The 24641-nt window shown below is 35.9% G+C and overlaps 1 protein-coding gene across 4 annotated transcripts in view; it reads right to left on the bottom strand.

Moving 5' to 3' along the window:
• LOC115216219 (kinesin-like protein KIF28P) overlaps positions 1-23292 on the bottom strand; it is a 227286-nt gene extending 203994 nt beyond the window's left edge. For all 4 annotated transcript variants that reach the window (XM_036506665.1, XM_036506668.1, XM_036506666.1 and 1 more), the window contains exon 1: positions 23162-23292. In XM_036506665.1, coding sequence (XP_036362558.1) covers positions 23162-23206 — 45 coding nt within the window. In that variant the 5' untranslated portion in view covers positions 23207-23292. The remainder of the gene's footprint in view (positions 1-23161) is intronic.
• Between the last annotated feature and the right edge of the window lie 1349 nt (positions 23293-24641).

Below are 24641 nucleotides of genomic sequence, written 5' to 3'. Positions count from 1 at the left end.
CATGTACAATAGAATAAAAGTATAGACACACCAGTTGTATGAAATTATACTTGTACGTTGGTACATACAAGTATAATTATGGTATGAGCTATTAGAGATATTTATGCTTCTCTGCTTTTTGTTCTAAATATGTTGCTCTTAAAGATTATTTTAGCCAATTAAATATAAACATGCAAGTCTGTTCCACTTCAATATACTGAAATGTAATAAAGTGTTGCAGTTTAATTTAAATGAGTTTTTAATTATCACTAGCAGTATCGCCCGGCGTTGCTCGGGTTTGTTTCGACCCTTTAGAATTGGAATTTTTGAAAAGTAAAAATTTTGTATCATGTAGCTTGTTATTCTCTTTAAGTGAACATTTTTCTGGTTGAAATACACGGAAAAATGGCGACACAGCAGTAAAAAAAATCGTAAAAAATAGGGGTTTTTATAGAAAAAAAGCACCTTTTTGATGCAAATAATTTTTGGTGTTAACATGGTCCGATTTGAATTTTTTCTTCTACAGAAGAAAGAGCAAGCCTTCTATCATACTCTTAATTTTGGTCAACTTGCGCTGCAGGGTCTCGGAGGAGATAGTGTTAGTTGAAGGCTACCAAACCCGCCATACGCAGACAACTTCAGCTTTATACATATAGAGATTGTGGTATTTTATGTTGATATCTAATTTTCTATAGTGGTACATCCACGCGCACACACACACACACACACACACATACATACATGGACGGACGGACTGATGTGTTGAGTTCGAGGAACAGAAATACTATTGGTAGGTGTCAGGGCGCGCAATAAACCACAGGAAATCACAGCGTCTGTATAGTTTGGGGATACGGACGTAATAACAGCAGTTTCGTGTTATCACAGGTCATCTTGCTTCGGCCTGTCACTTGCTAGAAATCACAAAGGCTTAGACAGTGGTAGCCATGTTGTACAAATGTTTATCACTATAACACATTTACGCACAGATGATTATTTATTGTGATCTCATTTGTCGTTCCATCTACTGAGAGTTCTATGGCTATAGAAGAGTGGCAACGTATGCAGACCTAACCAGTTCGAAGCGCACAGAAAGTGGCGGAAGTAAAGAATACGCACACCACCCGTTTTCGACGTAACCCTAATCCTAAACACCGGGTGTGCGCATTCTTTGCTTTCGCCTGTCACGCATGTTTCATGCCATGCAGATCTTGAAAGTCATCTGAAAGTTCTTGGACAGAAATGGCATTGACAACGAGAAAGCGCAAACAGACGATCATCTGAAAAGATAATCACTGTGTGTGTGTGTGTGTGTGTAAAACAGTTAACATTAGATGTATATATTGACAGATAGATAGATAGGTAGGTAGATAGATAGATAGATAGATAGATAGATAGATATATAGATAGATAGATAGATAGATAGATAGATAGATAGATAGATAGATAGATATACAGATATATAGATAGATAGATAGATAGATAGATAGATAGATAGGTAGGTAGATAGATAGATACATAGATAGGTAGATAGATAGATATATAGGTAGACAGGTAGATAGATAGGTAGATAGATAGATAAGATAGATAGGTAGGTAGATAGATAGATAGAAATATAGGTAGATAGATAGATAGATAGATAGATAGGTAGGTAGATAGATAGGTAGGTAGGTAGATAGATAGATACACACACACAATAGTAAGTAGATAAGAAGAGAGACTAATGTTTGTCTCCAACGTATTATATTCCACAGAAACCTATGGTAGCACTAAGTCAGTGGTTCTCAACCGGAGTCCATATGGCCCCTGGTGGTCCATATAATATTTTTTGGGGTGTGGGTGGGTCCACGCAACAAAAGAATAAATTGGGGATCCACAATAGTATGTTAAAGGCCCCTAAAAAAAGTTGTTTTTGGTGTATATATTGCTAGAAACAGAAAGGCTTCTTTTTCGATCGTTTTACATAGTTCAACCTACACAAGTAAATGTATGAAAAACAAAATAAGACGTTTATATAAAACTAGTTTTTAAACATTGAATGGCTATGGGAGTCCACCAGAATAAAATAGTAATCAAAGGGATCCATGGACTTTTTTTTTAAATGGTTGAGAAACTCTGCTCTAAGTGATAAAAACGAAATCTGTAAAAATTTAGAAGTGGTTGTTATAATGTCAAGGGAGATAACTTAGTGATGAATTAGTTTTAAAATGCACAAAGCCACCAGTTTTCAATTACTGTGTGTGTGTTTACTGTTTTAAAATGAATTGAGTACTTCGTTGACTAATTAAGCAGTTATAATACATCAATGACAACAGCAAGCTAGTTTTACAGCGGCAGTGAAGGGAGCAAAGCCTGAGATTTTTGAGTCAACCCCAATAGTCAAGGCTTGTCATGTCACCCTCCGCAGACTTCTGCCAAGCAGCTCATTTTAAGATAGATACGCGAGTAAAATTACTAATAGGGAAACGATGAACGTGTTTTCAAGGGAGATAATAAAAGAACGTAACTAATACTTCATGTAAAGTAAATATAACAAATGAAAAATCCTTCAAGGATCCATAAAAATTCCCAGATCACTACCAAAATTTCATCATCTGTTCCTTGTGTCATTACCAACTATTCCTGCAAGTTTCATCAAATACTGTTCACAACTTTTTGAGTTAGTTTGCACACAGACAGACAAACCAATGCCGATTAAAACATAACCTCTTTCCTTGGCAGAGGTAAAAATTGCCCTGCATGCATTTGTACAGTACCTGAATATTGCTGGCTTATGGAGTTATGTCAAACAGTTGCTTTCATGTGTAGGGCAGATTGAGCTGTTGGCCAAATCTATCATGAAGATTGCCCTGCTGTCTTCTTTTGAATAGGGGAACAAATAGTTTTCCTCTATCTGGTGGCTATAACCAGAGAAGTTGCATAGTGGGCAACTCTGAAAAGACTGAAGACAGACACTTTCCTCTTCTGTCAAGCCTTCATCAACATCTTTAAGTTCTATTTCTAAAGGAAGATGAGAGTAGAGAGGAAGATGCTATTCCCTAACACCCAGTAAATTTGTTGAAAGGTGGGTGAATGTGGTGAAGATGGCTTCAGTGAGTGAGCCTCTTCAAAGCTTGTGCCTGTAGGATGAAGACAATGGACAAGAAGGGATGCTCTCTGTGATGCCTGCAGTGGTTGAGATGATCTAGGTTCAAGATTAGTGTAGTTCCTTAGTTACTCTTGAGTAGTATTTTCTCTTATTGAGGAATTTTGTTATCAATTTTCTTGTAAATTTTTATTGTTATATTACTTGACCTCGTGTGTACCATTGGCGATTTTTTTTCCTCTGTCTTCCCTTCTCTGGATCTTTCCTTCTCCTATGTCGAAGAGCTCTGCTCGAAATGTTAAACCCTCCTTCTTTCCTGAGTGTCCAATAATACTATATTTGTTCCACGTCCTCGCGTTGTTGTGTTTTTTTGTGCTTTCTTGTTTGGATTAACTTTGTATGTAAATCACCTCCATCTTTTGTCTTTGTATTATCCTGTTTTTTTTTTGTTGTTGTTTTTTACCATGCCAGGCAAGATGCTTCGTGGCATTTCATCTGTCTTTATGTTCTGAGTTCAAATTTCACCGAGGTCAACTTTACCTTTCATCCTTTCGAGGTCGACAAAATAAGTACCAGTGGAACATTGGGGTTGATGTAATCAACTCATCCCCTCCCACAAAATTGCTGTCATTGTGGCAAAATTTGAAACCATTATTATTACTCCTCCTCCTCCTCCTACTACTACTACTACTACTACTACTACTAATAATAATAATAATAATAATATTATTATTATTATTATTATTATTATTATTATTGTTATTATTATTATTATTATTATTATTATTATTATTAATATTATTTATGGTTTCCTTTCATTATAACTTTACTTCAGCTGCCTTAGTACCAGGTATCCTCCAGGGGCCAAGAGTAGCAAGAACACTTTTGTTTTGCTATGCATACTAAAATTATCACCACATTTACTCCATTTTAGATGGAGAGTGCTTTCCATAGTATATGGAGTTACCAGAGAGTTGCTTAATATACTTCTCAGCTCTCTTCTTTATCATTCCCAACGCACTAATTACTACTGGTATTATTGTAGTACTAAGCTTCCACATTTTCGTGATTTCAATTCGAAGATCTTCATAGTGAGAAAACTTTTCATATTCCTTTCTTGAGACATTTTGATCTTGTTGGGCAGACATATCTATTAACAGACAAGTTCCTCTGTTGTAGTCCTCGATCACAATGTCTGGTCGATTGGAGTCAATTTTTCTGTCTGTTTGTATTGGGATGTTCCAAAGGATGGTGACGCCCTCGCCATTTACAACATCTTCTGGATGGTGCCTGTACCACTTATCATGGGATTCAATTTTGTAAAATTTCCAAGCATTCCAGTGGATGTACTGCCCTAGTCTGTCATGTCTTATGAGCTTTTTTTCAGCAAGGACTGGGCAGCCAGAAACAACATGATCAATTGTCTTTGTGAATTTTCTGCAAATTCTGCACGAGGGGTCAGATCCATCTTTAAGGACATTTGCATGGTAGTTTCTGGTAGGTAAGCACTGATCTTGTGCTGCAATAGCAAAACCTTCTGTTTCCCCTTTCAGGCCTGTCCCTTGTAGCCATTGGTGTGTTAGATTTTGATCAATATCTGGCTTGGATAGGCGGTTAGGGTATTTTCCATTTACTTTTCCAGTTGTCTTCAATATTCACGCAAGCCTTCTTTGCTTTTTGTTTGATGATTTTTGCATCAATGATAGGTTTGTCACTATTTGGATCTGTTATTATTATTATTATCCTCATCATTATTACTATTATTAAGGCAGTGAGCTGGCAGAATCAGCATGCCAGGCAAAATGTTTTGCAGCATTTCATTTGTCCTTACATTCTGAATTCAAATTCTGCCATGGTTGACTTTGCCTTTCTTCTTTTCGGGGTTAATGAAATAAGTACCAGTTATGCACTGAGGTTGATGTAATTGACCAGTCCCCTTCCGCCAAAATTTCAGGCCTTGTGCCTACAGTAGAAATGATTCATCATCATCATCATCATCCTCATCATCATCGTTTAATGTCCGCTTTCCATGCTAGCATGTGTTGGACGAGTTGACTGAAGACTGGCGAACCAGATGGCTGCACCAGGCTCCAGTCTGATCTGGCAGAGTTTCTACTGCTGGATGCCCTTCCTAACGCCAACCACTCTGAGAGTGTAGTGGGTGCTTTTACGTGCCACCGGCATGAGGGTCAGTCAGAAGATACTGGCAATGGCCAAACTCAAATAATGTTTTTTATGTGCCACCTGCACAAGAGCCAGTCCAGCGGCACTGGCAACAACCTAGCTCGAATGTATTTTTACGTGCCAGCAGCACATATTATTATTCATCATTTAACGTCCGCTTTCCATGCTGACATTATTATTATTATTATTAAGAAATTTTGGTTTCTCAGAAACAAATCTTTCTCTGGCAGTGAATAGTTGAGTTTTAGCCACCCCTTTCCTAAAACATAACATACCTTTGACTATGTATAGAAAGTGGTCATCCTGTACAGTCCAAACACACTATGTTACATCACTACTCTTTACTGTTTCACATTCTCTTTTTGCTTATATGTATATATATATTTATAGTTAATTTTATGTCAAATTTTTCTTTTTCTACAATCAGCGTCTAATATTTAATATATGTATATATTTGTAAATCAAATCAAACCAAATCAAAATAGATGAACATCAATGGAATTTGTATCTTTGTGGTACCAGTGCCGGTGGCACATAAGAAAACCATCCGAACGTGGGCGTAGCCAGTACCGCATCGACTGGCCTCCGTACTGTGGACACATAACAAACACCATCCGATCGTGGCTGTTCGCCAGCCTCCTCTGGCACCTGTGTCGGTGGCACATAAAAAACACCATCCGAGCGTGGCCGTCTGCCAGCCTCGTCTGGCACCTGTGTCGGTGGCACATGAAATCACCCACTACACTCTTAGAGTGGTTGGCGTTAGGAAGGGCATTCAGCTGTAGAAACACTGCCAGATCTGACTGGCCTGGTGCAGCCTTCGGGCTCCCCAGACTCCAGTTGAACCGTCCAACCCGTGCTAGCATGGAAAGCGGACGTTAAACGATGATGATGATGATGATGATGATGATGATGATGTAACACGTGGATAACTTCTGGGTCTACTGAAATGAAGTGAAGACAGATAATCTATACTTATTGCTGATTTTATTCAATTATTACACAACTGCAATGAGTGGGAGAAAAAAAAAACTTACAAAAGTTTGTATTTTGGATGACAGTTGGTTTACATCAAAAGTCTCTTGTTCTGTCCTTATAATAGTCTGCCACTATGTTCGTGGAAGGAGGAAGTTAAAGGGCTCGAAGTTTGTGTGAAAGAAGTTTGTTAATGTCTGTGTGTGAGCTAAGTCTTCACAAAATCGCTTTGTAACAGGTAGAAGGAAAATGGACCAAAGATGGCAGAGGGAAACTGTTTTAAAATAACAGAAGGAACTGACTGATTATTATTTTTCTGTTTTGCTTCTTTTTTACAGGTATCTCGAATATATACCTGTATTAAAGCCAAACAAGGTTACTGAAATTAGAGCTGAATGGTTTATGTGTATTTCCTTCTGTGTAACTTAATTTTAAACAAATAGACTTTAAATGCACAGTTCAAGAACAAAAAATAAAACGAATCTGAAGACTGAGGTCATGAATCCATTGTCTATTTCTTACATATGCTAGGAGCAACGAGCTGGCTGAATTGCTATCACACTGGACAAAATGCTTAGTGGTATTTCGCCTATCTCTATGTTCTGAGTTCAAATATCACCAAGGTCGACTTTGCCTTTCATCCTTTTGGAATCGATAAAATAGGTACCTGTTGAACACTAGGGTCGATGTTATTGACTTACCTCCTCCACCGAAATTGCTAGCCTCGTGCTAAAATTTGAAATCTATCTCTTATAGACGCAGGAGTGGCTGCGTGGTAAGTAGCTTGCTTACCAACCACATGGTTCTGGGTTCATTCCTACTGAATGGCACCTTGGGCAAGTATCTTCTACTATAGCCTTGGGCTGACCAAAGCCTTGTGAGTGGGTTTGGAAGAGGAAAACTGAAAGAAGCCCATCGTATATATGTATATATATACGTATGTGTGTGTCTGTGTTTGTCCCCCCAACATCGCTTGACAACCGATGCCGGTGTGTTTGCGTCCCCGTAACTTAGCAGTTCAGCAAAAGAGACCGATAGAATAAGTACTGGGCTTACAAAGAATACGTCGTGGTGTCGATTTGCTCGACTAAAGGCGGTGCTCCAGCATAGCCACAGTTAAATGACTGAAACAAGTAAAAGAGTAAAAAGAGTAATATGCTTGGTATTTTTCATTTACAATAAACAGATATCAAATTTTATATAGATGGATAATTTAATAGCATTTATAGCTTATAGAAACCATGTTAAAGCTGATACTGAAGCACGATGTAGTCCTTGGGCCCATTGAATCCTGTCAAACCCACCTAACCCATGAAAGCATGGAACATGGACGTTAACTGCTGTTACGGATGATGATGATGATGATGATGATGATGGGACTGTTATTAAAATTTTAAATAAGCTTATAGTAATTGTTTATCCTTAACATGAAAGTTACTTTATTTTAGCTATCATATTGTAGAAGAGTCATCTAAACCATTTAGAAACAGATTCATTTTTCGGTGTTTTATCATTTTCGTCGTTCCAACTGAAGTTTCGCCACATTGTAGTTGACAAATTACAGTTTTGTGTCTTTTTAAATGGCAAAAAATGATTGTTTTCCTCTATGTGATTACTTGTGTTTCAGCAACACGACAAACCTTAGCAACTCCGAAATATTTCAATTGGAGCCTTTCTTAATATAAAAAGTTAAAAATTAGCAGTTACCTCCCTTTAACTACATTCTGAAACTAATGGTTTGCGTGTCTCTCAAATTTCAAGCGTAATTATTGTCCTATAGAAAATAATTGTTTCAAACAAACGCACAAGATCTGGAATTTATTGGAGAGTTAGTTAGTCGATTATATTAAACTAGTACAGGGTCATATTAAATTTTTTCAACTACTTAAAGTTTTTCAAATATGTATAGGAACAAGTGAGAATGCTTGTTGCTAGTAATCGTTAAAACTTCAGTCAAAAATGTTTTGTATTATTTTCATCTGGCTAAAGGCGGCAAGCTGGCAAAATCGTTACCGCTTTAGGCAAAATGCCAAACAGCATTTCTTCTGTCTTTACATTTCGAGTTCAAATGCCACCGAGGTCGACTTTGCTTTCATCCTTTCGAAGTCGATAAAGTACCAGTGGACTTAACTTCGGCCTCAAAATTTCATGTCTTATGTTTGTAACAGAGAATGCTTTGCTGCTGGTAGACTGTTGAAAGATTGTCTGAAAAGTGTGAAAGAAAGGTACCATTCAGCTCTCAGTTTATGCCTAGATGCAAAACCCAACATAACGTTCATGAATGTGCTAAAAACAACCAATCTCTTGGTAAAACATGCTCTACCAAGTAAACTCAAGACAAAGAACGGTGTTGTAAGTTGACTGATCACCAAGTTATGCCTGATTTTAGAAGGAGACAAGTAATTAGATAGAACTGCATCTATACCTATTACTGGATTTTGTTAGGGCCCCATATAGTAAAGATGTGGATGGGAAAAATGTGGGTAGAGAGTGATGTGCTTGCAACCCTCTCCCCTTACTGTTTTACAAAGTAAATAACAGCACAAATAACTACGCAGAGGCAGCCATGGTTGAAACAAGAACAAGAACAACAAGCATTATTAATAAAGAAAGGAAGCAAGGTCATTCCTCACCCAAGTGACCCGCCCATCACTTGCTATGTGCTCATAAATTAGTTTGATAGTTGAGCTCTGATTGGCTGTATGCAAATGAGTTCATAACTGGGGTCTGGAGCTCTCGTGGCAAAAAAATTGCATGTCCCTGGTCTATAGTAACATTCTACATGACAAAGTCATGCCTGTGCCATGTTTTGGAGGTCACCAGTAATAAAGTCACAATTTTGGGTAGGAAAAAAGTCACAAGAAAAAAAGGCACAATTAATTTATAGTGGCCGGTAATAAAGTCACAATTAATTTATGGAATCCAGATAAAACCTCCCTTGGACAAAACCCCATCGGACAAACCCCACTCCCACTCCACAGACAAAACCTCTGTGACTTTTTTCCTCTGACTTTTTTTCCATGACTTTTTTTCCTCTGACTTTTTTACCTGTGACTTTTTTTTCACCTGGATGCATTTTAAAAACAATTAAGTTGATTTGAAACTTATAAAATGTGTCAGATCTTTTCAGTTTGGCCACAAACTACAGCAAAGAAAATAGAATTATACAGATGAAAAGGTTATTTCATTTTCTCATTAACAATGACTAGGGAGGGGCAATAAATTTACCTAATATCTTCAACAGTGGTGGTAGCGATGGTTAGGGGTGAGGTGTAAGACTTGTGCTTGCATCACTTCTCAGTTTGGTGAATGTTGTTATTCTGAAAGCTGGGGTGGGTGATTTAAAAGAATTGAAATTTTGGGAAAAAATTATCTTTCAGAAACATAATTTCTGTATCTTTGTATAAGTTTAAATATATAGCTGTCTAATCTCTACTGCAGCACTGCTGGGGCACTGCATCCAAAAGTTTAGTCAAACAATTGGCCCCTTTCAAGCCTGGTATTTTTTCTCAGGCTGTTTTAACTAACTGCTAAGTTAGGGGACATAAACAATCCAATACCAGATGTTAAGCAGTAGTGGAGAATAAACACAAATATGAAGACAGACATGGACTTCTTTCAGTTTGTGACTTTTATTATTAGCCACCATAAATTAATTGTGCCCAGGACTATAATAGAAGACACTTGCCAAAAGTGCCATGTAGTGGAACTGAATTCAAAACCATGTGGTTGGAAAGCAAACTTCTTACCACACAACCATATTTTTTTCTTTGTATAAGACATTAGGGTTGATAGTTTGAAGGAGATTTGGCAGTTATTTCTAGCATCTCGAGCTACCACATCGAGGCCTCTCTCGTGTTGCCTACTAGTTCAGCCGGCATCCATATATGCACAAATAACAGGATGAGTTTGAAAATTTGTTAAAATAATTTGTGTATAACCAATATATTGCAGATAAATTTTAACAACAAAATCTTATATGGGCCCCCAAAGCCATATAGACTCTGGTTGAGAACCATTGATCTAACTTGTGGAAACATCCAGCCAGCCAGCCATCCAACTTTTCAATCCACTTTCCCTATGAGTGTCATGGGTGGGTAGAGTCCTTAAGTACCTTCTCCATAGGATCCTATCAGAAGCAATGTCATTAAATTTCTGGCTGGTTTCCTAAACATGACCAACCAAGATTATAGATATTAGCCAACCATTTCATTCTCAGTCTACTCCGAGGTCCCCTACCAGTTGGGTTGGTTTGAAGAATCCCTCTTGCAATTCATTCCAACAACATTCTAATCACGTTGGTAAAACTGGAACTGTGACCTCTCAATACAGAGAAGTGGCTCAACTTGGATAGACTCCTTAATCTCTGAGCTAGAAACAAGCAGTTAAATATTTTTAAATTTAAAAAGAAAAGAATGGATTAGGTAAGACAGTTCTAAATATATCATATACTATCTTAAAAGCCGCACTCTGTGCAGACTTTTAAGCTAGCTCCGACAGAGGGCTAATTGAGCCTGCAGCCCAAAACTAAAGAGCATGACAATAATACATCTAAAATGACTATATGCCCCTGTTGTGTTTGATCAGAGGTTAAGGATGGATGAAAATTAATTCTGTAATGCCGCCTGACTGGCCCTCGTGCCAGTGGCACATAAAAGCACTCATTACACTCACGGAGTGGTTGGCATTAAGAAGGGCATCCAGCTGTAGAAACTCTGCCAGATCAGATTGGAGCCTGGTGCAGCCATCTGGTTCGCCAGACCTCAGTCAAATTGTCGAACCCATGCTAACATGGAAATCAGACATTAAACGATGATGATGAATCATTCTATTGTTCCAGTCCCAAGTTGAATTCCAACTGCTGGCCAGTTTGTCCCAAAGTTCTTATCTCGATGTTAAATTAACGAAGAATATGTCATTTGTTTTCCACTTGATCTCTGGCATCATCTGAAAATACCAACCAAGAAATAGCAACCTGCAAGAAATAGCAACCCAAATGCTTTTAAATCAGATCCCAATGCTGGATATTCAAGAACCAAATGAAGGGCAGTGGAGACACCTGGCCTAGTGGTTAGAGCAGCGGACTCACGGTCGAGGGATCGTGGGTTCGAATCTCAGACCGGGCGATGTGTGTGTTTATGAGCAAAACATCTAAGCTCCACGCGGCTCCAGCAGAAGGAAATGGAGAACTTCTGCTGACACTTTCGCCACAACTTTCTCTCACTTTTTCCTCCTGCATCTTGCAGCTCACTGGCATCCCATCCAGGTGAGGAACCTCTACGCTAAGGAAACCGGCCCTTATGAGCCAGGCTTGGCTCGAGAAGGAACAAACAAAAATGAAGGGCAGATTTTCAATCGCGGGATCATCCTGATTCCAAAAAGGTGTAATATGTCTATGTAGAGTACATGTAGACTGAGATATAAAGGTCCCAGATGAGCCGATAGAATTTCACTACGAAAGTATAAAAGATGGGTTGGTCACAACTTGGATGTATTTGATCAAAAGTTTGCTGGGACATGATTGACCTGGGACTATGCAACACTATCTTCTAAGTGGAAATTTGACTAACAAAAAATAGCAGCCTAATTTCTCTTGAATCATACCCTGTGGTCTTTAAAAACATAAAATCACTTTGAAACATGTAGTTCAAGTTCCATCATCTCTTCCTCTTCCTCCTCATCATCATTGCCACTACCACCTACACCACCATTGCTACCGTCACTATCACCATCATCATCATCACCACCACCACCACCACCACCAGCATAGTCCTCCTCCTCCTCCTCATCATCATCATCATCATCACCACCAAAAGCAGCAGCTGGTAGAGATTGGATAATTTGTCACAGTTCTTTTTTTTTATTATTATTTTTGAAGTTGCTACTCTTCAAAATAGGTCAGACACCATGTCTAGCTTGCATATTCCACTTGTGGTATGGCTTGTACAGCTGAATATTCTTCATACTGCCAGCCATTGTGTGCAATATATTAACTACATTTTATCATGATACCAGTACAAGAGGAATCATCATATCCTCAGTCAGACTGTAGTGTTCTTTCTACCTTATCTTGTTTCCATTTATTTGGCAACAATTTAACAAAGAGTACAGAATTCATTATATCATGCCACCAGAACTAGAGAGAATGTTTTGTCCTTGCAAAACTTATGGTAAAAACTGAATGAGATTTAAAATATTATTTTAGTGAAGAATCTATAACAAATTGTTATTCAGTCATTCAAAAGATTGGCATGAAGAGTATGAGAGTGATGATATACTTCTCTCAAGAGAGAGGAATATATCTAAAAATCCAGATGTGATTAGAATTTTTGATCGAGACAAGTAATGAAATTTTCAGATTTTAAGATCTCTAGCAGTGACTCTCAAACTGAGAAATGCTGACTCTCTCACTTCCATTTTTGATCTTGAGCCTAAATCAGAAAAGACAACAACTACTACTGCTTTTTCAGCTACTACTACTACTACTACTTGTTGTATAGTGAGATTATATACTCCTTTCAGTAAAAAGTGGTAGGAGAAGCCATTATAAATAGACCAGTAGCCAGTCGTCAAGAGAGGGTCAAGAGTCAAAAAGTTGGGAGTAGACAGTTCTAGTCAGTGTCTTGTGGAGCTATCAGCGATAGTAAGACAGAAGAAGTTAGTGTATTATTATTCCAGTACAAAGTGTTACAATGGTATCCAATGACTAGTAACTATCATGGTCACTAGTGTAAAACAGCAACTGCAGTACAATAGAAGTCACACATTACACCAGTGGGAGGAACCCGCTTTACAACACTATTATTATTGAGTCAGAGAGCAGTACATGCACTGGGGTAAAATATACAAAGCCCAGTGTACCCATTATGACTACCCATCTGATAAGGGTACACCAGGCACATGCATCACAGCCATATGTGCATGACAAGGTGATCTCATATCAAGATAAACAGCACATGACCTTGCAGGTGGAGCCCAGTTAGAAATTTTTCAGGCTGGGTAACCCCTCCTGCTCAAAAGGTCCCCGAATAAGGCTCGTTTAAGGATGTTGATTGAAGCACCCATGTTTCCAGAGGTGAATCATTCAAACCCCAAAGAATTCCTTTCAGCACTTGGCTATGATGCCCCCTACTACTTCTGCTTGTGATCAGAGGTACACATATCATCAGCCACCAAGCAACATGCTCAACTGGTTAAGATCAAACAACTGACAAGCAAATCTGTGGTATTTGCTGTAGCCCTATTCTTAAGGCAGTGATCTGGCAGAATCATTACTGTGCCAGGAAAAATCTTAGCAATATTTCATCAGCCTTTAAGTTCTGAGTTCAAATACTGCTAAAATCAACTTTGCCTTTCATCCTCCCGGGGTCAATAAAATAAGTACCAATTCAATACTGGGTTTGATGTAATCGACACATCCTCGCCTTCTCCAAGCTATTATTATCATCATCATCAACATCATCATCATTATTATTATCAATATTATTAATATCATTATAGAAGAGTCTGCTCCTAAAACTCACTTTCAGTATAGTTGTTGGATATGCATATATCAGTTTTGAAAAAAATGACTTTATCAGAAAAATAAGCCATGCCCAGAAATACTTAACCAACTTTCCTACACTATTCTCTCAATATACATGTAAATATTCACACACACACACACCACACACACACACACACACACACAAATCATGCTTTTGATTAATCCAGAGCTAGCATGAACAAAGCACTATTGTAATCACTTCATAAGATTTACATTGTTCACCTTCTGTATATAACTTATACACAGTTTTCTATATATATGTATGTGTTTGTGTTTACAAATTAATTCAATTTGAATATTTATGTATAGTTGTGATATTTGTATATGTTTCAGTGTATTTCTCTATACTTTTGCATATGAGTATAGTATCACACCATATGATCATACATATGAAGCATTTATATTATAAGATGGATTATAAGAATAAAGGTAGTAGATTAGTAGAATCAAATTTCTTACAAATATTGCTTTAGTTCTTTAGACTGTAATCTTAAATTAAAAATAATTAATCATCTAAAGAAATCTTTGTAAAAAAGCAGATTAGCACAGACCTTATGGAAGGATGTTTTCACGTAAGCCCCTTTCATGCTTGCAACTTTTCAAACACACATATTAAAGGTAATCCATAAAGAAGTACTTGTTTCTTGTAGCATAGCAGTTTTCATTACTTCCTGTTTAGTTTCAGATTTAGAATTCCTATAAAGTATTCTTCTTTTGCCTTTTGTGACCAATCGTTTTCTTCCTTTATTTTTTAAAAGGGAAATATTTAGAATTTTCCGTTTGTACAAATGTCTAGATGTTCACTCCATGGGACATTTCTAACAGATGGATCTCCAATTTGTTATTTATTAACTTTGATATGGTCGATTAATTTTAATCCTGTGCGGTCACAATAATTCTCGGTGTTTTGTGGACATGTGATACAATATATGAGGTTCTTTTGTTTTGAAATTCATATTTACATTAAACTTTCATGTTCGTGAACTGTTTTGTGCAATAAATTCACATGTTCCACAACAAATGTCTTTACATTTCTTTACCTGCATTATTTCTTCTTTTGGTGTTAATTTTGCCTTTGTTAAGAATCTTTTAAGATCTGGTGGATGTCTTTGGTTGTTAATAATCTGTGACTCTTCAGTTATTTTTGCTTGATTTGATGATTGATGAAGGATTGGAAGGTGCCATTTGGTTGAGAGTAAGATATTGAGATTTCTGATTAATGTTGGTGACTCAAAATGAAATATTTCTGTTTATGTTTTCACCCTCATTTTTCTATAAATCTTATGGAGAAACTCTCACAATAACGAGAATATATATATATATATATTATATATATATATATATTTTATAGAAGGAGCTTCTACAGGACTAGAACTGTTTCATTCAAATGAAATCATCAGGAAGCTTCCTGATGATTTCATTTGAATGAAACAGTTCTAGTCCTGTAGAAGCTCCTTCTATAAAAATAAATTAATTCACTCTGCTATGTATTGAGTACCTTATTTACTGTGGTTAACCCCGACTCAACCCGGGACCTACACATATATATATATATATATATATATATATATATATGTAGATGAAATATGAGACAATTATTCAGTAGCCATGATAAAACTCCGAGTTTCGGATGCCGAGGTGCAAATCCACGCTGCCATCTCTTCAGTTATCTGGCCATCGGAAAAATGCTATAAAAATGCTATGAAAAAGATGGCTGGATAACTGAAAAGATGGTGGCATGGATTTCCACCTTGGCATTCGAAACTCGGAGTTTTATCATGGCAACCGAATAATTGTCTCATTACATTTACAGATAAATTCCTCTATTTACATAATATCGAGGTCTCTTTCATTCTTTTGTTGTCTTACCATTTTTAGCAATATATATATATATACATATATATATATATAAGTATATTTACCTATATGTATGTGTGTATGTATACACACATACATATAGGGGCAAAATTGATTGCAATAATAACAACAGTGAAAAAGAAGACAAAGTGAAAACATAGTGTAATTAATAGGTTAGCATTCAAGGAAAGATTAAGGAAGTAGAAATCACTTTGATCTTTTGAGTTTAATCTCTTCTTCAGAAAGTTAGATATTTCGAAGAAGGAATGTATGTAGAGGAAAGAAAGGGAAAGTAGTGAAAATATGCTTTGCTTTGTTCTATGTCAATAGATGTATAACACACAAATAGATATATGTATGTATATATATATAATTAGAACAGCAGGAATATTGGGTAACTTACCCACACAAAGCAGAAAAATTTGTCAACAAACAGCCATTGAACTTGAATCCACATACCTTGAAGACTTCAGCCAAGTACTTTACCACTAAGCTAAACTGCCCGCTGACAAACTTATCCATAAATTTAGATACTATAAAGCTAAATTCACAACTATGTATATATAAATATAAACAAAATCTGTTAGTGGGCAGTTTAAGTAAAGCACGCAGTCAGAGTCTCCAAGGGATGAGGGTTCGAATATGTGGTTGTTTGTTGACAAATTTTTCTCCTTTGTAAAGGTAATTTACACAATATTCTTGCTGTTCTAATGGAATTTCTGCATGTTAAAATAAATCATCATTCTATTTGTATTTTACAATACACATTTTGACACTTACAAAAAAACAACAAATGTTAGTTTGATTATATGTATGTATGTGTGTGTGTGTGTGTACAGCCACTTTTGAGAAATCTCGAGTTGCACATGAGAAAGTAAGGAGGGATGTCAGGAAGGGCATTGCTGTTACACTTCCAGATGGGAAGGGTCTTCCTATGATGCTGACATGCAGTATCTGTGCAAGACCCTGCCTCAGTAAAGCTGGACTCAAGAGTCATCTTTGTAGTCATAAAGCGAGACAGATGAGTGACAACCTGGCCACTGGTGGTGGTGTAACACACCATACTAATCATATCTGTCGGGCATGTGGATGAGAGTGTAATTCGGCAGGAGGACTTAAACAACATGCAAAGGTACATGAAGCCCAGTTACAACTACAGCTGGCTATTACCGGTAAAGGTTTTAGTTGTCAATTTTGTACAAGACATTGTAGATCTTTAGCTGGGCTAAAAAGTCACATTCGCTCACAGCACCAGTAACAGTTAAGCTTCGTGCAATGGCCATACTCGATAACGAGGGGGCAGCCATAATATATATATATATATATATATATAAAACAATAATTAATGGTTTAGCAACAAGTTGCTTGACCACATACTGAAAAATTTAGAAATAGCAGCCAAAAGACCATTATTTCTATTTGCTACAAAATATGACTCCACAGATAACACTATCTGTAACTTCACACATGCAAAAAGAAGGAAATTAATGAAATCAAACAGTTTTCAATTAATTATGGACACGTTTCTGGATAAGAATTATAAAAATTAATTTCCTTTGTCAACATAATATTCCGAAAATTAAAAATTTACAGATACTGTGGAGTCATATTTTGTAGCGAAAAGAAATAACGGTCTTTTGGCTGCTATTTCTAAATTTTTCTGTATGTGGTTAAGCAACTTGTTGCTAAACCCTTAATTATTGTTATAATTATACATAAATAAATAAATAAATTGTTATAATTATATATAAATATATATAATGCTCAAAATGAGGAGTAGATAGACAGCCAACAACTGATAAAGGGTCCTTTCTCTGTGTTAACTTGTCCTGTTTTCCATATAGATCTTTGTTATCATTTGGTTTGGGTTTAAAAATTCAAAGTGGGCTAAACCTTTCATATCCTGCCAAACAGACAACAACACCTTACGTGAGTAAAGACCTTCTTTAGTCTGGGGTGCCAGTGTTTCTCCTTTCCCTACCCACTGTCTTCAGTGCTTGACATTTTTGTAGAGAACCTATTTCTCATCACCAGTCACTATTTGGTCCACAAAAGGTTAATTCGTGAGACATGACAGCAAGGAAGAGCATACATTCACTCTCAGTGCATGATTAGACTTGGAAAGTCTGTGAGGAACCCATTGACCCAATTTATTGATTTGTCCATTGGCATGCAGGTGTCAATGAATGGTTGAATGACCAAATCCAAGTTTCTACGCTAGTTTCTCAAAAGTTACAATGGGATTTTGTTCCACTAGAGTTTGCAGGACTTCCTCCTTGAGCTCTACAGATCTTCCAGAATGAGGCTTATCTTCTAGGCTATAGTTTCTGGCTCAGAATTTCTGAAAATACCTATTTCATTACTACCTACAAGGGGCTAAACACAGAGAGGACAAACAAGGACAGACAAATGGATTAAGTCGATTATATTGACCCCAGTGTGTAACTGGTACTTAATTTATCGACCCCGAAAGGATGAAAGGCAAAGTCGACCTCGGCGGAATTTGAACTCAGAACGTATCAGCAGACGAAATACGGCTACGCATTTCGCCCAGCGTGCTACCGATTCTGCCAGCTCGCTGCCTTTCAGCTCACCATATTTCTGAAAATACCGTTGATGCTGGCTTACGCTTATTGGCCACTCCCCATACACTGCATTAATATTCCTTGCACTTTCCATCATGTTGTTACCTTTATTGAACACATAAAGCAAAATATGCTGAATATGCTCCTTTGTCACATCCATTATAGATTTTAAAAAATAACTGTCAAAATCAAAACTTGCACTAAGAATAAGGACAAGGTAAAATTACTACCTGCTTTTATAACAAGTTATTGCAGGTAGTTTATCCCACACCCCCTCTGACTTTTAGTTCATGCCATTGAGAAAACCGTATTATTTATGGGATGACCCAATATATGTATATATTTACATATACATACATACTTATTATATATATATATATATATATATATATATATATATATATATATATATATATATATATATATATATGTATATATATGTATGTGTGTATATGTATATATAGGGAGAATTCACAAAAAAACAAAAGACGAAGACAGGTGGTGTAGACAACAAACAGATGTATTAGTATAATGCTTGGGAAGTGAAAAGTCTTTAACGTTTTGAGCCTACGCTCTTCCCCAGAAAGGAACAAGGAGAGAAAATAAAGAATGTGTAGTGGCTAGCGATCTACACACACACATATATATAGTTGTGATAATAAAGTCAAACCAAATAATACCAATGATTTAGATATTCGCTTGTTATATTTGACTCAAGTCAAAAATTCGCATCCTGCTTCTTAGCATAAGATGAAGTATACAAATATATGCATAAATACTCAAATACATGTACACAAACACATACATCATTATAGTCATCATCATCATCATCATCATCATCATCATCATCATCATCATCATCATCATCATCATCATTATAGCCACTGTCGTCATCATCATCATCATCATCATCATCATTGTTTTGGTGTTCACTTTTCTGTGCATGCATGAATCAGACAGCATTCATTGAAACAGTTTTTCCATGGCCAGGTGCCCTCCTTGTCATCAACGTTTACTTGTTTCCAAGCGAGGTAATATTTTTTTTATGGTTAGACATGGTTTTTTTTTTTTGTTTCACAGAAGACTGGAAATGGCATTGGTGCTTGTTTAGAACCTTCGTGTGATGTTAAGACAAAGACACACACACTTGCACACTTGTTCCCAGCACACACAGACACATACACGCATATGGGTTTCTTTCAGTTTCTATCTACCAAATTCACACACAAGGCTTTGTTCTGTCGGGGCCGAAGTTGATCAACAGTAACCCCTTCGCTGCACAATTTTGTGACTGAGACTTGAAAGCAAATGTTTGAGAAGCAGTCTTCTTAACCACACACCTATGCCTGAACCTATTATACATACATTTCACTGTAGGAAATATTTACACATAGAGGTGCAGGCATGATTGTGTGGTAAGAACCTTGTTTTCCAACCACACGGTTCCAGGTTCAGTTCTACTGTGTGACATCTTGGGTAAATGTCTTCTACTATAGCCTTAAGCCGACCAAAGCCTTGTGACTGGATTTGTTAGACAGAAACTGAAAGAAGCCTGTTGTATATTTATGTATGAGTGTGTATGTGTGTGGCTGTATTTATGACTGTATTTGTTCCCCACCCCTGCTTGGTTTGTTTATGTCTCAGTAGCTTGGTGATTTGGCAAAAGGAGACCAATACAGTAAGTATCAGGCTTAAAAACAAAAATAAATACTTGTATTGATTCATTCAACTAAATGTTCTTGAAGGTCGTGCCCCAGCACATCTGCAGTTTAATGACAGAAACAAGTAAAAGATAAATGATGAAAGGTATAACATCGTTGTTTTCATCTGCCATAAGGCTTAATTCTCACTCAATATGCCAGCTGAGTTCAATTCATCTTTGGTCGAAAGATGCCTGTTGTGTCCTGTTATTATTATTATTATTGTTTTTTTTTCATTTATATTCGTATTATTTTTTCTTTTTTTGTATTTATATTCATGTAACATCGTCCATTTTTCTGTCCTTGTTTCGTACACATTCGATCCTTTTTCCAAGGAATCTAATGTTCTTAACTTAGTTTTTCCTTGGGGCTGGCCAGATTGGAGCAATCTCAAGATTAATCAGCCGAAATTGCGAGGATGATCCGGTTCTTGACTGAAGATGAAAGGCTTCGAATGACCCATCCGTGATTTTTGTATCGTCTATTTGGATGTTTTGCGTTCTTGCCCCATTTTGTATTTTATATATATATTATAATATATATATATATATATATAATAATAATAATAATAACAGTAGGGAATATAATTCCAAACTTACAGGGAAAAATTTCAATTTAGCAATTCTAAATCAAATTTCACAATATATAATATACGGATATAATTTAGAGAAAAACCTCTATTAATCTATTCAATATCGAAAGATGTTATTCACACCATATAGAAAAAATAAATATACTATAAGAACCTTATTCTAAAATTCAATAAAGTACAAAAACAATAAATAGTAAGTAGTATGCTATTTATTGTTTATATACTTTATTGATTTTTAGAATAAGTTTTTTTAAAGTATAATTATTTTTAGTATATGGTATGAATAACGTCTTTCACAATCGAGTTGCTTAATAGAGGTTTTTCCCTAAATTATATATGTGTGTGTGTGTGTGTGAGTGTGTACATATAAAAGTTAAATAATGAGGGTAGAAATTAATATTAATTAAACTAATATCAATTTAAACCAGTGGCCTAGTATATTTAAAAAATTCGAAGATTAAGAAAATTATATTACATATATATAAAGAGGAATAACCACCAGGTGGATTCCTGATATACAAGAAGACCCCAAGTGGTCTAACCATGAAAAAATTTGTTCTCAAGAAAATTTCAGCAAATGCCAGAATGTTAAGTGAGCATGACAAAAGAAAAGATAGAAATTTGGTGATAATTTGTATCTTTTCTTTTGTCTTGCTCGCTTCATGTTCTGGTGTTTGCCAAAATTTTTTTGAGAAAAATTTTCTTCGTGGTTAGACCATTTGAGGCCTTCTAGTATATTAGGAACCCACTTGGTGGTCATTCCTCTTTATATATATATATATATATATATATATATATATATAATATATATATATATATATATATATATATATATATATGTACATATATATATGTGTATATATATATATATATTAATATATATATATATATATAAGTGTATATATATATATATATATATATATATATATATATATATATATAAGTATATATATATATATATATATATATATATATATATATATATATATATATATATATATATATATATATATGTACACACATATATATGTAATTAATTAAAAAAATGAAGAAAAAAACAACACGAGGACGTGGTACATGCAAAGTATTAACTGATGCTCAGAGAAGGAAAGAAAGTTAGTTTTATGTTTCGAGCAAAGTTCTTTTTCAGAAACAGGAGACGGAGGAAAATCCTAGAGAAAGGAAGATGGAGGAAAATCCACATGCAGTTACATGTACATGCATAAAAGCTATATATATATATATATATATATATATATATATATATATATATATATATATATAATATATACATATATATTGGTATAAGAAGGTACATGGTTAGAGTGTTGGGTTTACATTCATGAAGTTGTGAGTTTGATTCCTGGATTGGGCTGTGTGTTATGTTCTTGAGCAAGAAACTTTGTCACATTGCTCAAGTTCTCTTAGCTGTAGAAATGAGTTGCGACATTTAAGGCGGCAAGCTGGCAGAACGTCAGCACGCCAGACGAAATGCTTAGCAGTATTTCATCTGCAGTTACATTCTGAGTTCAAATTCCGCCGAGGTCGACTTTGCCTTTCATCCTTTCATGGTCAATTAAATAAGTACCAGTTATGCACTGGGGTAGATATAATTGACTTAATCCGTTTGTCTGTCCTTGTTTGTCCCCTCTATGTTTAGCCCCTTGTGGGCAATAAGAAATAAGAAATAATTTGCGACATCACTGGTGCCATGCTGTATCGGCCTTGGCCTTTCCCTTGGATAACATCAATGGCATGGAGAGGGGAGGCTGGTATGCATGGGCGACTGCTGTTCTTCCATAAACAGCTTCACCTGGACTTATGCCTTGAAAGAGAACTCTCTAGGTGCATCCCATGGTCATTCATGACTGAAGAAGGGGATCTTTACTTTTTGGTATTTGGAAAAGCATCCTGTTGTAGAAACCATGCCAAATCAGACTGGAGTCTGGTGTGGCCCCCTCAGCTTGCCAGCCTTGTGAAACCATCCAACCCATGCCAGCATGGACGATGGACGTTAAATGATGATGATGATTATGATGATATGCATGTTTACATGCACACAGGCACATACCTTCATAAATACAGTCACAGACATACTCACATACATGCATACATAGAAACATAGATACATGTGTGTGTGTGTGTGTGTGTGTGTGTGTGTGTATATACCCGCAAGACACACATATATTATACATGTATATAAGTATTTTTATCTGCAGTTCAACCTATGCCAACATAGAACGCGGACCTTAAAATATGATGTTGGTGATGATGATGATGATGATGATGATGATGATGATGATGATGATGATACGCATACACTCACAAGTATAAATGCACACATGGATAAATACAGATACTTATCTAAATGCTGATATAAGTGTGAGAGCAGTGTGAAAAAGTGAGAGAGAAAGTTAGAGAGTGACAGAATGAAAGAACGTTGCTGTGTGACTTTGTGCATGTGTGCATGTGTAAAAAGTGAAATGTAAAATTTAATGTTAAGATTTTGTTAGAAATACTCATAATAATTTCCTGTACCTCAAATATATATATACTTTACCTTGACACACTGTACACAGTGCCACCTAAATTTAGAGACATTTAAAGGCTATCAAACCATAACAACTAGATACTGATCAATTACATTTGTCAAAAGGATACAAATGGTCGTAGGCGAACAGCAACTTTGATGTTTTCCGTATCCATAATGCAGCACTAACTGTAATCGGTTACCTGTAAACCTCGTAATGTTTTATATCCATCAGAAACATAGGAAAACAAAAAATCTGTTGCCAAGTGACTAGAAACAAATAGCAGGAATGCTTCATTAAACTTGATGTCAATTTGTACTTAACAACAGTTACAGCCTTTAATTATCAAGGGAGTAAATCAGAAGTTGTATAACATCTATGCTCAGTTCATTGAAGTTTGCTTCTCAATGACATGGTTCTGAGTTCAGTCCCACTGCATGGCACCTAGGGCAAATGTCTTTTTCTGTATAGCCCTGGGTCAATCAAAGCCTTGTGAGAGAATATGTTAGAATGAAACTGAAAAATGCTCATCATGAATTTATATATATATATATATATATATATATATATATATATATATATATATATGAAAAAACAAGTCAAAATAGAAAATGGTAAAATAATTTTATAAAGAACATTTCAGTACCGGTTTCGGTCATTTTGAGACCTTTTCAACTGTAACGATTAAATAATTAAATTTAGAAAAATTAAAAGAAAAGTTTTTTTAAAGGAATATTTGTATAGTGTTCAAATATAAGTGGCATTCTGCCTTTCTCTGTCTCCCTTGTATATACCTGGTGTAAGCTATAGATATATAAAAGTTGTAGAGTAATATCAAAGGAAGGTTAACCAGGAAGATAGTTTTTGTGTGTGACAGATGCACAGGGGCAATAAATAAACACTGAAAATGTACAGAAAACAGATTCCATCTCATGCCAGGGGGTAAAACTAGAAGTAGTTGATATCTTCCACTACCTAGGTGACCAAGTCTAAAGTGGGGGTGGTTGTTCTGAGAGTGTAGCGGCTAGAATAAGAATAGCCTGGGTAAAGTTCAAGGAGCTCCTACCTCTGCTGTCAACTAAGGGCCTCTTGCACAGGATTAAAGGTAGACTGTATGATGCATTTGTGTGAACTGCCATGCAGTGAAACATATATATATATATATATATATGTGCATGTGTGTGTGTATATATATATATATATATATATATATGTGTGTGTGTGTGTGTGTGTGTGTGTATATATATATATATATATAAGAAAATGGAGGAACAAATTCATTTCCATCATCAACTTACAGATATTACCATTTCATATTATTTATTATTCTTATGGTTTTATTAATTTGCATATTGATGTATATTGTTTTGTTCGATTTGGATGTTCGATTGGATATTTATATAGTTAATAGAAATGGTAATATCTGTAAGTTGATGATTGAAAAGAATTTGTTCCTCTGTTTTCTTATTTGTAATATGAATTTACGGTAAAATATTTTACCTTCGCCCATCCGATACAATAAATGAATTAATTGCATTGCAATTATAAGCATTTATGTATTTGGCACTTGGGTGCTTCACCAGCAGTATATTGGATAACTGATATCCCAT

This window comes from Octopus sinensis, linkage group LG10 (genome assembly GCF_006345805.1).
Source record: "Octopus sinensis linkage group LG10, ASM634580v1, whole genome shotgun sequence".
Taxonomy (NCBI): domain Eukaryota; kingdom Metazoa; phylum Mollusca; class Cephalopoda; order Octopoda; family Octopodidae; genus Octopus; species Octopus sinensis.
The sequence above is the reverse complement of the archived record's forward strand: the minus strand, read 5'-3'. Positions and strand labels throughout refer to the sequence as shown.